General features: G+C 43.6%; 1 protein-coding gene across 1 annotated transcript in view; it reads right to left on the bottom strand.

Annotated features, from left to right (window-relative positions):
* Positions 1–1,443: 1,443 nt before the first annotated feature.
* The window catches only part of RNF10 (ring finger protein 10), a 42,376-nt gene continuing 28,891 nt past the window's right edge, over positions 1,444–14,928 (bottom strand). The window contains exons 9-17 of the mRNA XM_082260146.1: positions 11,456–11,666; positions 11,245–11,378; positions 9,051–9,168; positions 6,774–6,875; positions 6,425–6,586; positions 6,242–6,327; positions 3,269–3,326; positions 2,006–2,161; positions 1,444–1,923 (exon numbers count right to left, since the gene is read on the bottom strand). Of these exons, the coding sequence (XP_082116272.1) occupies positions 1,850–1,923; positions 2,006–2,161; positions 3,269–3,326; positions 6,242–6,327; positions 6,425–6,586; positions 6,774–6,875; positions 9,051–9,168; positions 11,245–11,378; positions 11,456–11,666 (1,101 nt within the window). The 3' untranslated portion in view covers positions 1,444–1,849. The remainder of the gene's footprint in view (positions 1,924–2,005; positions 2,162–3,268; positions 3,327–6,241; positions 6,328–6,424; positions 6,587–6,773; positions 6,876–9,050; positions 9,169–11,244; positions 11,379–11,455; positions 11,667–14,928) is intronic.

Raw genomic sequence — 14,928 nt, 5'->3', positions numbered from 1 at the left:
GATAAACAGACTAAAATATTGCATAATCCTGTAATCCGACATGTTTTTAATCACTGGTAACTTTAGGAGGCAGTAACTGGCAACCCGCAGAAAGATCTCACTAGTGTATTAACCACTTCCCGCCCGCCCTATAGGCAATTGATGGCGGGAATGTGGTTGTATTATCCTGACCGGACGTCATATGACGGCGGCAGGATAATACAGCTCTGGGCGCCCCCCGGGCGCGTGCAGAGCAGCGATCGGTGATGCGAGGTGTCAGCCTGACACCCTGCATCTCCGATCTCGGTGAAGAGACTACTGACGTAGCTCTTTACCATGTGATCAGCCATGTCCAATCACTGCTGGTCACATAGTAAACAGGAACAGCCGTTGATTGGCTTTCCTTAGTTCGTGCCTGACAGGCACGAGTAAAGGAGCGCCGATCGGCGGCTCCCCTGACAGGGGGGGGGGGGTCGGCACTGGTAATCAGATCATTGATTACCAGTGCAGACCCTGGGGGGGGGGGGGATGCCACTAGAACCAACAGGGATGCCCGCTATGACCCCAGGGATGCCCACTATGGCCACCAGGGATGGCAATCAGGGCTCAGGGAGCCCCCCATTGCCCTCCCCATCAGTGCTGCCCGCCAGTGCCCCCCTATCAGTGCTGCCCACAAGTGCCCATCATTGCCATCTTTTAGTGTCGTCCACCAGTGCCCATCATTGCCATCTTTTAGTGTCGTCCACCAGTGCCCATTATTGCCCGTCAGTGCCACCTATCAGTGCCCGTCAGTGCCACCTATCAGTGCCCGTCAGTGCTGCATATCTGTGCTACCTATCAGTGCCGCCCCGTCAGTGCAGTCTCATCAGTGTTCATCAGTGCAGGAAAAAAACTTATTTATTTACAAAATTGTATAACAAAAAAAAACTTTTTTTTTTTTTTTTTCAAACTTTCCGGTCTTTTTTTATTTGTTTAGCAAAAAGGAAAAAAACCATCCGGTGATCAAATACCACCAAAAGAAAGCTCTATTTGTGGGGGGAAAATGACATAAATTTGGTGTAGGTACAGTGTTGCATGACCGCACAATTGTCATTCAAAATGCAACAGCGCTAAAAAGGGGAAAATTGGCCTGGGCAGGAAGGGAGGAAAGTGCCCTGTATTGAAGTGGTTAATGTTCATTAAAGGAGCAGATGGGAGCTTCAATTAAAGGATAGTGGTGTCATGAGAGAGAATGCATTATTTATGAATATTTTGTAGGCAAATCAGATATGTTTAACTGTACTTTGAGTACTGTTTTTAACAGAACCTACGTTTATGGAGTTGACTTTAGTTTTGAACTGTTCTTACAGTAAAAGTACCCACAATACTTAAAGGAATAAAAACAAGACTGTTTAAATTACAAGAAATTTATTGTTTAAATCTACAATTTGAGGGGAAAAAAAAATAGACTCCTTTGACGTGATAGCCACAACCAGAGTAATGATGCCTGTCTTCAAAGAAAAAGCTTACTACAAAACATGGGCCTCCATTTATTACACAGGCCCACGGCCATTAATTTCATGTCCTATACTTTTCCAATGGCAAGAAGCCCTTCAGGTCTGCTAAGCATTGCAACTTGCTTGTCTTCAATTGCTCCACAGCAACACATACTACTTTATAGAGTTATACACTGCATCCAGCACCATATTCTGCCCTACAACCCTGGAGCCTGAAATTAGCATTGTGTAAGCAGATTATGGCTCACACACCCATCCAACCAGTGGCAAATAAAGAAGAAAAAAAAAAAAAAAATCAAATACTGCAGATAGTGATACCAAGCAATGAGTGCAGGGAAGATGGGAAGATGAAGATCAGATCAAATGTGCTCTGTTTATTTTGTGTGAACCATAGAGGTACTAAACAGAAGTTTCTTTTGCTTCTTCTTTCTCTTTCCTCCTTTCTCAACTGGAAAAAAAAAAAAAAACATGAAATGAATATAGGGTCTTGAAGAGGAATTGCATAGCCATTTTCAGAAGCACTCTCTTACCAGACAGAGGAGGAGTAGGAAGTGCAGAGTCCAACTTCAGAAAGGCTGCTTCCATGGCCTCACTAAATGAATTCTGGAAGCTTGGTACTGGGACTCTCTCAGAGCAGTCACTCTCCCCATCACTGTCTGCAGGTCCTGTGCTCACTGCTGGACTTTCTAAACATAAAGGAGAAATACATCAGTAAGATGCTGGTTTAACCACTTGCCGACTGCCTAACGCCGATCTACGTCGGCAGTCAGCCCCTCACAGGCAAAGTGATGTAGGGCTACGTCACTAGCTTGTGAGGGTCTAGGGAGCGAGCGCACGCCCCCGGAGGCGTGGTCACGGACCCCCCCCGCGCGCGTGACCAGCGGACCCGATGTCCGCCGGTCACTCTGCGATCGCCGGGGGAGAGGGAGAAAGTCAGGCGGCTTGTGTAAACAAGCCACCTTTCATTCTCCCCTGTGTATGAAGGATGATCATACGGTTCTACCATGTAGAACCGTTGATCACTCTTCATACATCTGAAGCCACAGCCAATCACAGTAGAAAGCACGCCCCTAGGGACACACATAGCCCCTCCCTTTCAAAAAAAAGTTAACCCCTTCACTGCCAGTGTATTTTTACAGTAACAGTGCATATGTATAGCACTGATTACTGTAGAAATGTCACTGGTAACCCCAAAAGTGTCAAAAATGTCAGTCAAGGGTCCGATCTGTCCGCCGCAATGTCGCAGTACCGCAAAAAAAAAAAAAAAAAAAAAAAAAAAAAAAAAAAAAAAAAAAAAAAAAAAATCGCAGATCGCCGCCATTACGCGTTAAAAAAAAAAACAACAAAAATCTTTCCCTTTGTTAGTAAACGTGATAACTTTTGCGCAAACCAATCAAAATACGCTTTTTGCGATTTTTTTTTTTACCAAACATAGGTAGCATAAAACAAATTGGCCGAAAATGTTAAAAAATTTTGATTTTTACATTTTTTTGGGGGGGAATTTCATATAAAAAAAATGTGAAAAATATTGTTATTTTTGCAAAATTACGCTCTTTTTTGTTTATAGCGCGTGATCAAAAAAATCGCACATGTGATCAAATACCACCAAAAGAAAGCTCTGTTTGTGGGAAAAAAAGGACGCCAAATTCGTTTAGAGTCGCACGACCGCGCAATTGTCCGTCAAAGTCACGCAGTGCCGAATCGCAAAATACCCCCTGGTCAGGAAGGGGGTAAAATCTTCCGGGGCTTAAGTGGTTAAAATAATGAAAAAAAAAAAAAGTAGACATGCTGACCTTTCTTTATTGCAGCTTTGGGCCATGATTCTGCTTTTGCTTTTCCAACCCTTAGCATCTACAAAAAAATTAGCACAGTTCAGATACAACAAAAACAAATGATTTTCCATAAAGTATTTTTGGACCATTATTTAACAAAACCTCTAAGCAAAATAAAAATACTCTGGAGTGAAAAACATATATAAAAATACTGCAGAAAAGGTCAAGGACAGCTTATCTGCCTCCTCATACCCTACGTTGCCACATTTGGCACCTTTCGGTGGGGTGGGGGGGGGGAGACCTTGCCGCGATCACTTGAAAGTCCCCCCCTGCCACTGGACCATTCAGAAAGCACAGGTCATCCTTCGAAGCAATGGCGGCAGCAGCACCCGAGAGCTGATGTCAGCACCCCAGCTGGTTTTTACATTGTGGGATCAATGGACAGGTAAGTGTCCTAATATTAAAAGTCAGCAGCTACACTATTTTCAGCTGCTGGCTTTTTCAGAAGGAGGCTCTTTAATATTCAACACATTTGGAGCATTAGAAAAAATGAAAAACAGTAGTTCAACTTGAAACTGCATCAAAGAAAGGGCTGAAGTTTAGTTTTGGATGGAGTGGGGACACAGGATTTTTTTTTTGCTGTGTCCTAACTGGAGAGATTAACACACTCCATTTTTGACCACCATTATCAGGATTAAAATTTTAAATTGGTACCAGAAGAGAAAAAAAGAGGGGAAATCTTGTAATGGGGACAATTTGTTTCTGTGAAAACTATCTAAGGAGGTTATTTCATGTTGCAAATAGTACAGGAGATAAAAGTAAAAAAAAAAAAAAAAAAAAAAAAACCCAAAAAACAAAAAGGGAAAAAAATAAACAAGCATTTTTGGCCGTAGAAGTGCTTAATCCCAATAAAACTCACTCTTTCATTACAGAGTTTACATTGAATAAAGTTCTGAGAAATTTAGTCCATGCCAAGCTTTGCTTCAATTCAGTAGAGAGCATCTCTCTAACAAAGCAAGGCGACGACAAATGTCAATAAATTCAGGGTATTGTGAATTAAAATACCTTTGTTTCATAGAGAAAAAAATAAAAATCACCAATGAGGCTACTGAAAATAGATCTTCACAGTAGGGGAATATCTAACCCTAACATTGGCATCTGGATTAATAGCCTAGTTTACCACCAGTTTTACTGCTACAGGGCAGCTACTGTGCGCAGGATCACATACATACACACAGCCACCGGCTCAGAGGTGCAGGATCGTGTATAACACAGCGGGAGCCGATCTGTGGGTACAGAGGACTATGTCCGCCGGAGAGGCAGAATGGCAGTCTGCCTAAACAAACAAGTGTCAGTGCTAGAATGTCCGCTACAATATTGAAGCCCCTCTATAAGTCGCTGATCGCTGCCACTACTAGTAATAAATAAAAATTCCATAAATATAGCCCATAGTTTGTAGACGCTTGCGCCGCAGCCCATTGGGATTTTTTTTTTTACATAAAATACATAGCAGAATATAGATTGGCCTAAATTTATCAAGAAATAGTTTTTTTCCTTTTTTTTTTTTTAATTGGATTTGTTTTTTTAAAATAGTTTTTTTTTTTCATAGCGCAATAAATAAAAAGAAAAAGACAGATGTGATCAAATACCACCAAAATAAATCTATTTGTGGGGAAAAAACAGGACATACATTTTATTTAGGTACAGTGTCGAACGACCACACAATTGTCAGTTAAAGTAATGCAGTGCCGTATCGCAAAAAATGGCCTGGTCATGAAGGGGGAGGGGGGTAAATCTCCTGGTGCTGAAATGGTTAATCAACAGCCAGCTATGACAACTTTCACTGGTCATGGAATTTCCAAGACAAATGGTAACCTTTATTTTGACTACAAAAAGAGCCCATGCAGCGAAGAAGCCCATCTAAGCTTTGCTTGCACGATTAACCACTTGCCTACCGCCGCGCGACTATTTACGGCAGTCAGCCCCGTACAGGCAAAGTGACGTAGTACCAAGTCGCTCGCCTACGAGCCTCTAGGGGGCGGCTCCGATGTCCGCCAGTCACCCGCGATCTCCCGCAGGAGAGAGAGAAAGGCAGGCGGCTGATGTAAACAAAACCGCCTGTCATTTCTCCCTGATCTAACTGTAGATATCATATGATCCTGCTATGTAGGATCGTATGTCTCTGTGGTTACATTACTAGCCACGCCCCTTTACAGTTAGAAGCACGCCCCTAGGGACACACTTAACCCCTTGATCACTAAGTTAACCCCTTCCCTGCCAGTGTCATTTTTACAGTAACGGTGCATATGTATAGCACCGATTACTGTAGTAATGAAACTGGTACCCCCAAAAGTGTCAAAAATGTCAGTAAGGGGTCCGATCTGTCCGCCGCAATGTCGCAGTCCCGCAAAAAAAAAAAAAAAAAAACGCAGATCGCCGCCATTACTTGTAAAAAAAAAAACAATAAAAATGACAAAAATCTTTCCCTTAGTTAGTAAACGCAATAACTTTTGCGCAAACCAATCAACATACGCTTATTGCGATTTTTTTTTACCAAACATATGTAGCAATAAACAAATTGGCCTGAAGTGTTAAAAAATTTTGATTTTTCCTTTTTGGGGGGGGGGGGGGGGGGATTTCATATAAAAAAATGTGAAAAATATTTTTTCAAAATTGACACTTTCTTTATAGCGCAAAAAGTAAAGAAAAAATCACACAGGTGATCAAATACCACCAAAAGAAAGCTCTGTTTGTGGGGAAAAAAGGATTTCAATTTCATTTGGGTACAGTGTCGCACGACCGCGCAATTGTCTGTTAAAGTCACGCAGTGCGGAATCGCAAAATAGGCCCTGGTCTTTGAGCAGCCAAATCCTCCGGGGCTTAAGTGGTTAAAAAGACGTTCTTGCACTTTAGACAACTGGAGGTAAAGACAAAGCCTTCAAAATGCTTTTAAATATTTTCTAGTCCAAGAAATTAAAGCTTAATATGCCTCACCTGAGCAAAGGAAGGGCACTGGGCACTGTCCTCTGGGTTTATAGTAGGATCAATGGGACTTTCAGCACCTTGGCAAAACATAGGACCTACAAAAACAAACCCAAATCCAATTAACCCAGAAGTAATTTAACATCTTCGGGTCAAAAACTATCATTTGTCTTCTTAAGGTTAACAAATACTTACCACTCTGTGAAGCTGGGCTGCAGCTTAGAGGTGAGAGTGACATGGAGCTTTGTGAATCTGCAGTGGACAGCGCAGAAAATGAACCAGGGAATGTGAACTCAGCAGAGGAACTCACTGCAGGAAACTGTTGCAAGTTTTCCAGGGCAATATGCATTTCAGGATCTGTGGATATAAAAAGAAAAATTAAAACAAGAACACCATTAAGTCACCCCTGTACATAAGACTGACAGTTTTTACAGGCCAATGTACTGATTAGCAACGTAGCAAGAAAATATTGTAGAGTGATTTATGGAATAGCGTAGACTAGGAAACGGACCATTCCTGACCAAAGTCAGGTGTGGGGGCTTACATTTTCCCTGCTTCTGGTTTTCTTCAATCTCAATTCTTTTCTCTCTGCGACGTTCATCACGTGCCTTTCTCTGACGCTGCCTTTTTCTCTTCTCTACTTCATCTAAAAGCAAAAATGTTAAAGCATTAAGCATTTTTACAAACATTATGTTAAGCATGCTAGACTTTTTTGCTTTATATATTGAAGTATACGCCCATCCAAAAACAGCTGGTGCTGATCCAAAGGGTATTAGAGAAGGGATTTACACACTGATGTCACTTATGACATTCCTGCATCACTGATTAAAAGGCTAAAGGACACATTAATTGGGGTGCTATGTACTCTTCCAATACTGGGTCTGAAAGGGTGTGCCTAGCTGATAAAGTAGTCTGCATCTCCCCAAGGTAATACTTAAAATCTGGCCTGTTAGTGTGCCCCAAGGATCAGAGTTGAGGACCACTGCCCTAGAGGAATGAAATAAGAATATAGCAACAGCTATATGTCACTGACAGTCAGAGGAGGAAATAAGTTTTTTCCGAAGACTAATAGCAACTACAGACATGGTTTAACTGATCAAAAGCTTCAACTCCATTTACAAGCATTATGTTACAATCCTATACCATGGTTGCAACTTCCACGATACATTCTTTGAATATATGCATTCAGATGTGAAAATCTATTTAGATTGACTAAATTAACCACTTAAGCCCCGGAAGATTTTACCCCCTTCCTGACCAGGGCCTATTTTGCGATTCGGCACTGCGTGATTTTAACGGACAATTGCGCGGTCGTGCGACGCTGTACCTAAACGAATTTGACGTCCTTTTTTTCCCCACAAACAGAGCTTTCTTTTGGTGGTATTTGATCACCTGTGCGATTTTTTTTGATCATGCGCTATAAACAAAACAGAGCGACAATTTTGCAAAAACAACAATATTTTTCACTTTTTTTATATGAAATTCCCCCCAAAAAAAAGTAAAAATCAAAATTTTTTTAACATTTTTGGCCAATTTGTTTTCTGCTACATATGCTTGGTTAAAAAAAAAAAAAAAAAAAAATCACAATATTTTGATTGGTTTGCGCAAAATTTATTGCGTTTATTAAGGGAAAGATTTTTGTCTTTTTTTTTTTTAACGAGTAATTGCGGCGATCTGCGATTTTGTTTGCGGGACTGTGACATTGCGGCGGACATATCGGACCCTTGACTGACATTTTTGACACTTTTAGGGGTACCAGTGACATTACTACAGTAATCAGTGCTATTTATATGCACTGTTACTGTAAAAATGACACTGGCAGGGAAGGGGTTAACTTTATTGGGGAAGGAGGGGTTAAGTATGTCCCTAGGGACGTGTTTCTAACTGATTGGACATGGCTACTGGTGTAATAACAGAGATCAACGGTCCTACATAGTAGAACCGTATGATCTCCATTTTTACACAGGGGAGAATGACAGGCGGCTTTGTTTACATTAGCCGCCTGCCTTTCTCCCTTCACGGCGGATGATCGCGGGTGACCGGCGGACATCGGGTCCGCCGGTCTCACGCGCGGACTCGTTAGGGAACGGGGCGGGAGCACGCCCTCGGGGCGCGCGCTCGCCATTGGCTCCCAGGCTAGTGACGTACCGATACGTCACTTTGCCTGGTCGGGGCTGACTGCTGCAGTATATGTACTTGCGGCGGTCGGCAAGCGGTTAATAAATCTAAATTTGGAGTCAGGTCTGATTTCCATAGTCCACTTGCTTTTAGCACAGAAATCAAGCTTAAAACATTCATGTCCCCAAGCCCTATCCATGACCTCAAAAGTTATGTTATGCCTTTACACCATCTATATCCAAAATTATTTTACTAATAAAAACATAATTACCATCATTTGAGAGTGAACTTTTGAGGACACATGGATAGGATTGGATATTCTTGGCTTGTTTTTTTAATCTGGCCTTCAACTACCTGTTATAAAAATTACCTGAAGCAAGCATGCAGGCTAGCAATTCAGAGGTTACTGGTTGCATACTTGCTTCACATCTGTCCCTTAGTAGTAAAGTCAAGGAAGAGGACGATGGCCCCCCAAGCCTGAAACATTCATAAAAAAAAAAAAAATAGATCTAGATCTTGCTCTTTCACTGTACTTTGTGAACACCATACTAACTGAAATAAATCGTATATTGGCAAATGACCTGGACATAATTCAGTGTTTTCTGAACAGAGGAGTGCTAAGTTGTTTGCTCTGTTTAGTTAAGAAAAGCTAAAAAGCATGACGTTACATTTTCCATAGGATATTCAGCATTTTCCCACTCACCAGCGAAGTAAACCAAAGTTTGCTCTGAAACAGCAGGTGGTCCAAGTGCCATCTCGCAAATACTGAACTCACAGGTAAGAGGTAGATGGCAGAGATAACGGTGACGTCTGCGCACCTCCTGAAAGTGACAAAATATCTCAAGATCTTAATTCATGCATAGGTACTTTTTGCAGCTGAATTACTGTAATGGCTTGTACAAGACCACAGAATGACTTGTGATTACTGCATTTAAGTGGCTACAAAGAAGCATCATACAGATTCTTAAACAAGAAGCTTAGAACAGGAAACCCACAGTAAACATCTGCATTTGGTGTAACACTGACTAGGACAGAAGTGGCTTGCAGAGTATTCCTGGCAATAAATCTCCAGGTTTGGGAGCTTGGTGTTATACTTCTAAGAGGCAAAAAGAAACACTCCAAGGATGGGCAGTAGGCGCAAAAGCTCCAAATGAAAAGTGAAAATCAAATTTCCTGACGTCGAGGAAAAAAAAAAAAAAACTTAAGCTCTTTTACTCTCTACTAGGATACCAACCTCAAACGGCTCACAAGGGGGATAGCAGTGTCCTTTGTCCTTGTGGTTCACACTCCTAAGCTCAAGGCTTATTTCCCTAGAGGTCTGCTGTGTTTCACCCCAAAGAGCGTTCAGAGAAAAAGAAGCTTTGGCTCCACATACGAGAACCAACTAATGAAACACTATGGCCCCCCCCCCCCCCCCACATTTCTTCTGTTCCACAAAGAGAGGTCACAAAGCTCTGGCATTAAAGCTGGCCATCCACTGTTAAGTTTTTTTTTCAACAAAAACGGAATCGATTTCCGCATCCACATATTGGAGGTGGATAGATGAATACTCCATGCTGTGTCATTGTATTCTAACACAGGGGATCAGAACACAGTGATCAGAGCTGCAGCTGATTGATGCAAAATTTTCCAACAAGCCCGTTTATAAAAAAGACTTAATGAAGCAGAAAAGCCAGATGGATCGAAATTGGGCTGGCCTCCTTGAACTTCGATCCAGCTATGGCCAGGTTCACTCACCCCCTACTACAATCAAAAATACTTCATAATCCTGTAAATATTTAACAGATTAGTGAACCTACTTGTTTAAAAAATCCTATGGTTCTCACCAAACAACCTTTTACAATATTTATTGCTATTTCCAGCACACACTTTGAAATCATCCACAGCACCCTCAAAACCAGGCCCTTCAATAATACAAAGTAATTTCACTTCTGAAGTCAGAGCTCTGGCCTTCTGATAAGTAAGGACTTGTGTTTAGTTGACCAATGTTCAGGTGCAGGGAGCATAACGGCTCCCTTTGACTGTCCCCCTATGGTTTTAGGGTTCCTGGGATTACTCCCACCAGTAGTTTACAACTTTAAACATCAGCACAACTTCATCTAAAGTGACAATAAATATCCTTATTCTCCAAAAATAATCTATTTTTCATTAAATGGTTACCATGTTTTCCTGCCTCTTTGCAACAACCTCCATAAGCTCCCGAATCTTCCACCCACTTCCATTTGTTTGGAATGAGCAGTGCATGCTAGTTGTGAACATGTGCACTGCTTTAGTTGAGCAAGAGGGTGGCTATGTTTCTATAGACAATGGGGACCATGGAGAATGTAGCCACCCTCAATCATGAAGTTGGATAACAGCAAAGCGCAAAAAAAAAAAAAAAAAAAAAAGTGGTGGCAAAGGCTCAAGGTTTTTTTTTCCCTTTGTGCATTCTATTCAAGAGCGTAAAAAAAAAAAAAAAAAGTGTGCAGCAGTGCCCACAGCCCCCCAAATACTTACCTGAGCCCCATCTCGAACCAGCGATGAGCACGAGAGCTTTGCTCTCCTGGGTCTCTCGCTCACTGGCTGAGACAGCAATGAGAGCCACTGTCAATCACAGCCAGTGAGCCAATGAGGAGAGCAGGGGCAGAACCGTGCCGGGCTTCGTATGTGAATGGACACACAGTGCAGCAAGTACGGGAGCTCGGGTGTCCCCATACCAAGCTGCTTGCTATGGGAACACTAGGCAGGAGAGAGGGGCCTGGACGGCAGGGGCCTAAGAGGATTGGGTCTGTTCTGTGCAAAACAGTTGCACAGTGCAGGTAAGTATAACTTTTTTTTTTTTTTAAAGAACCCTTTAATATCACTTTAAAAAATAAATACCATTACACATCAGATTATACTCCCAATAAATATCTCACCTCCGTCACAGTGAAGCCATCAATTTCTACCACTGTAGCAGTGATCGTTTCAGGGCACTGCTCCAGACTTCCATATTCATGGACAAGGCAGCGCACGTTCACTGGATGCAGATATATGTGTTGACCGTCAACAGCTGTAGAGCAAAGGATCTGTTATTAGTTAGAAATATAAAACCGTTGAACTCAGATGGCAGTATCTTGCTACACACACCTTGATAAAAGTAATAGTAGTGAGGTTGCCCAGAGCAGGATGGAACAGCTGTCGGCTTACTCTTTTGAGCTAAAGTAGATTCATCTGTGGGTACCAGATCACTGCCCTCAGCAGAGACAGGTGCCAAGCTTGCAGACTCTAAGGACTGACACAAGTCTTCACATAATGGATCTGCTACCTCCTCATCAAAAGCAGAGGCATAATGCACTACCTGTTAGGAAATGAAGAAAAGCATGCTAAGTGGACAAGGACATCTCCCATCTGTGTTTAAGTTCACGTAAAATCACTAGTTAAGTGTTTTCCACACTATACTCCTGCCTATTTTTATTCATAAAAAAAAAACAAAAAAAAAATGGATTTTTGTAAGAATTTACTGTGAAATCAGTTTCTCTGAAGTCCATTGACAGACACAGCTTCCATACTACTTATCTATTGGGTTATGCTGCCCCCTGCAGGAGTAGTTCTAGGCAGGAAAAAAGTAATTCTCCACGCCCACGGGGCTGTTCCCACAGGCATAACCCCACAACCTATGCTCCAGCAAACCAGTTTCGTTGTAAGCAGTAAAGATACAAAACCATCGCCATCAACAGAGGGGCGGGTGCTGCGTCTGTCAATGGACTTAAGAGAAACAGATTTACGGGTAAGTTCTTACAAAAATCCAGTTTTCTCTATCGTCCATTGACCGACGCAGCTTCCATACTTCTTGTCCATTGGGATGTCCCAAAGCAGTGTGGGAAGAACGCAACCAGATCGTAACGTAACTCCAAAGGCTAAACTTAGCCCACTGGGTAACATGGAGCTCAACCAACAACAGGAGCTCGCCAAGTAGAAAAAACCCCTAAAAGAGAAAACGATTCTCTTATGAAACAGCAACCTGCAAAACCTTGCGCCCAAAATAAGCATTCGAAGATGCCAACAAATCAACCTTGTAGAATTTTGTAAAGGTGCGCACAGACGACCAAGTCGCTGCTTTACAAACTTGCACTACTGAGGCCTGATGGCGAAAAGCCCAAGGAGGCACAGCGCGCTCTAGTAGAATGCGTAAATCACAGGGAAAGAAGGAACCTGACCCTTGAGTGAATAAGCCTGAACAACCGTCTGCCTGATCCATCGGGATATGGTCGCAGCGGACGCAGCCAAACCTTTTGGAGGTCCTTCAGTAAGCACAAAGAGTCCGATCTCCTAAAAGACTCAGTTACCGTCAGATAAACCCTTATCGCCAGAACCACATCCAGAGAATGCAAGGCAATTTCCTTGGGATGCTTGGGACATAAGGAAGGCAACACAATGTCTTCATTGAGATTAAAATCCAAAACCATCTTAGGGAGCAAAGACAGATTAGGTCGGAAAACCACTTTATCTCTGTGGACCACCAAATAAGGCGAACGACAGGACAGCACCACTATCTCAGACACTCTGCAAGCAGAAGTAATAGCCACCAGAAAGGTAACCTATGACAAAGAAGGCAGAGAAATCTCCCTAATATTCTCAAAGGGAGGCTTTTGAAGAACAGACAGAACTAGATTGAGATCCCACGGAGGCAATGGGGATCTCCTCAGGGGAGTAGCCACCCCCTAAATCAAGGTGCGAATCAAGCGTTTAGTAGCCAACGGACGTTGGAAGTAAATAGCCAAGGCCGACACTTGGCCCTTGATAGTGCCCAAAGCCAAATGCTGCTCAACCCCTTTTTGTAAAAAGGCCAAAACCCTAGCTATGGAAAACAAGCGAGGGTGCAGCTGCAGCGATTCACACCATGAAATGTACGATTTCCACATACGATGATAGATCTTCCTGGACGTTAATTTCCTGGCCTTCAAAAAGTATAGGAATCACTGAATCAGAAAGGCCTCTATCCCTCAACACCTTGCTTTCAACAGCCAAGCTGTTAAAGCCAGCGAACGTAAAGCAGGATGGAAGATCGGTCCACGAGACAGCAGATCCTCCCCGCAGAGGAAGTCTTCATGGAGAATCTACGACCATTTTAACCAGGTCGGCATAACAAGACCGCCGAGGCCAGTCTGGTGCTACCAGAATTCCTTCCACCGCCACCCTGCGAAGAAACCTCGGCAGGAGTAAGAGCGGAGGGAATGCATAAATCAGCCGATACTGGCTCCAAGGAGTCACCAAGGCGTCTGTGGTGTCAGCCAGAGGATCCCAAGACCTGGGCACAAACCGCTGGACTTTTCTGTTGAGGCGAGATGCAAACAGATCCACTTCCGGAGTCCCCCACCAGACACCTCCGGATGAATGGACCATTCCCCTTGATCCAGCACCTTACGACTCAGGTAATCCGCTTGCCAATTCTCCACACCCGGAATGTGGACTATGGAAAGAGCCGGACCATTGGCTCCGCCCGAACCAGAATTTCGGCCACCTCCGTGACCGCTAGGGCACTCCCCTTGGGCACAGAGCTTCCAAAGCACTCCACCCCAGCCGGACATGCTGGCGTCCGTGGTGACCACCGTCCAGAACAGCGGCAGGAAGGACTTGCCCTGACACAAAGCTGGCGACTGGATCCACCAGGATAGAGCCGATCTCGTGCGATGGCTCAAAAAAAACTTCTGGTTCAACAACCGAGGGTTCCTGTTCCATTTTGTAAGAATCTTTTTGCAGAGGCCTCGAGTGAGACTGAGCAAATGGGACCTCCTCAAAGGTCGATACCATCAGACCCAGGGCCCTCATGCAAGTCCGTAGGAAGACCAATTGGTTTTCATCAGCAACCTGATTGCCCTTTGCAACATCTGAAGCTTTTCCAGTGGAAGAAAGACCCTCGCCAGAGGAGAGTCGAGAGTCAGCCACAGATAAGTGACCCGTACGGATGGCGTCAGGGCAGATTTTTTTTAAATTGATCCTCCACCTGAATTGCCCAACAGATCCAAATGAGAGTCTGCTTGCAACAGGAGATCGTCCAGATATCCCAAAATTGCAATTCCTCTCTGATGTAACAAGGCCAGCACTGGGGCCAGGACCTTGGTGAAAACTCTGGGAGCGGAGGCGAGACCAAAGGGTAACACCACAAACTGAAAGTGCTCCTCTGCCACCGCAAAGCGGAGGAATCGCTGATGTCCTTCGAAGATGGGGACGTGCAAATACGCATCTTTGATATCGTTGGAGGCCAGAAAATCCTCGATTCAAGGAAGCCACCACCGACCGGACTCCATTTGAAACTTCTGCAACCGCACAAAGCAGTTTAGAGCTTTGAGAACCAGGATTGGACACCTTGCCCTCCTTTCTTGGCACCGTGAACAGGTTTGAATAGAAACCTTGAAAGCGTTCCTGCGGAGGAACCGACACAATCACTCCTTGAGCAAGGAGATACTGCACAGCCTCCCAGGACCGAAATTCTATCTTGTACCCGGAACAAATTAGTTTGTGAACCCATTTGTCTTAAAGGAAGTCCAGGGTTCCTGAAAGAAGCGCAGACGTCCCCCCCCACCACCCCAGAAGCGGGTGAGGGCGCCCCTTCATGCTAA

This window comes from Pelophylax lessonae (assembly GCF_965119305.1).
Source record: "Pelophylax lessonae genome assembly, chromosome: 1".
NCBI lineage: Eukaryota > Metazoa > Chordata > Amphibia > Anura > Ranidae > Pelophylax > Pelophylax lessonae.
The sequence above is the reverse complement of the archived record's forward strand: the minus strand, read 5'-3'. Positions and strand labels throughout refer to the sequence as shown.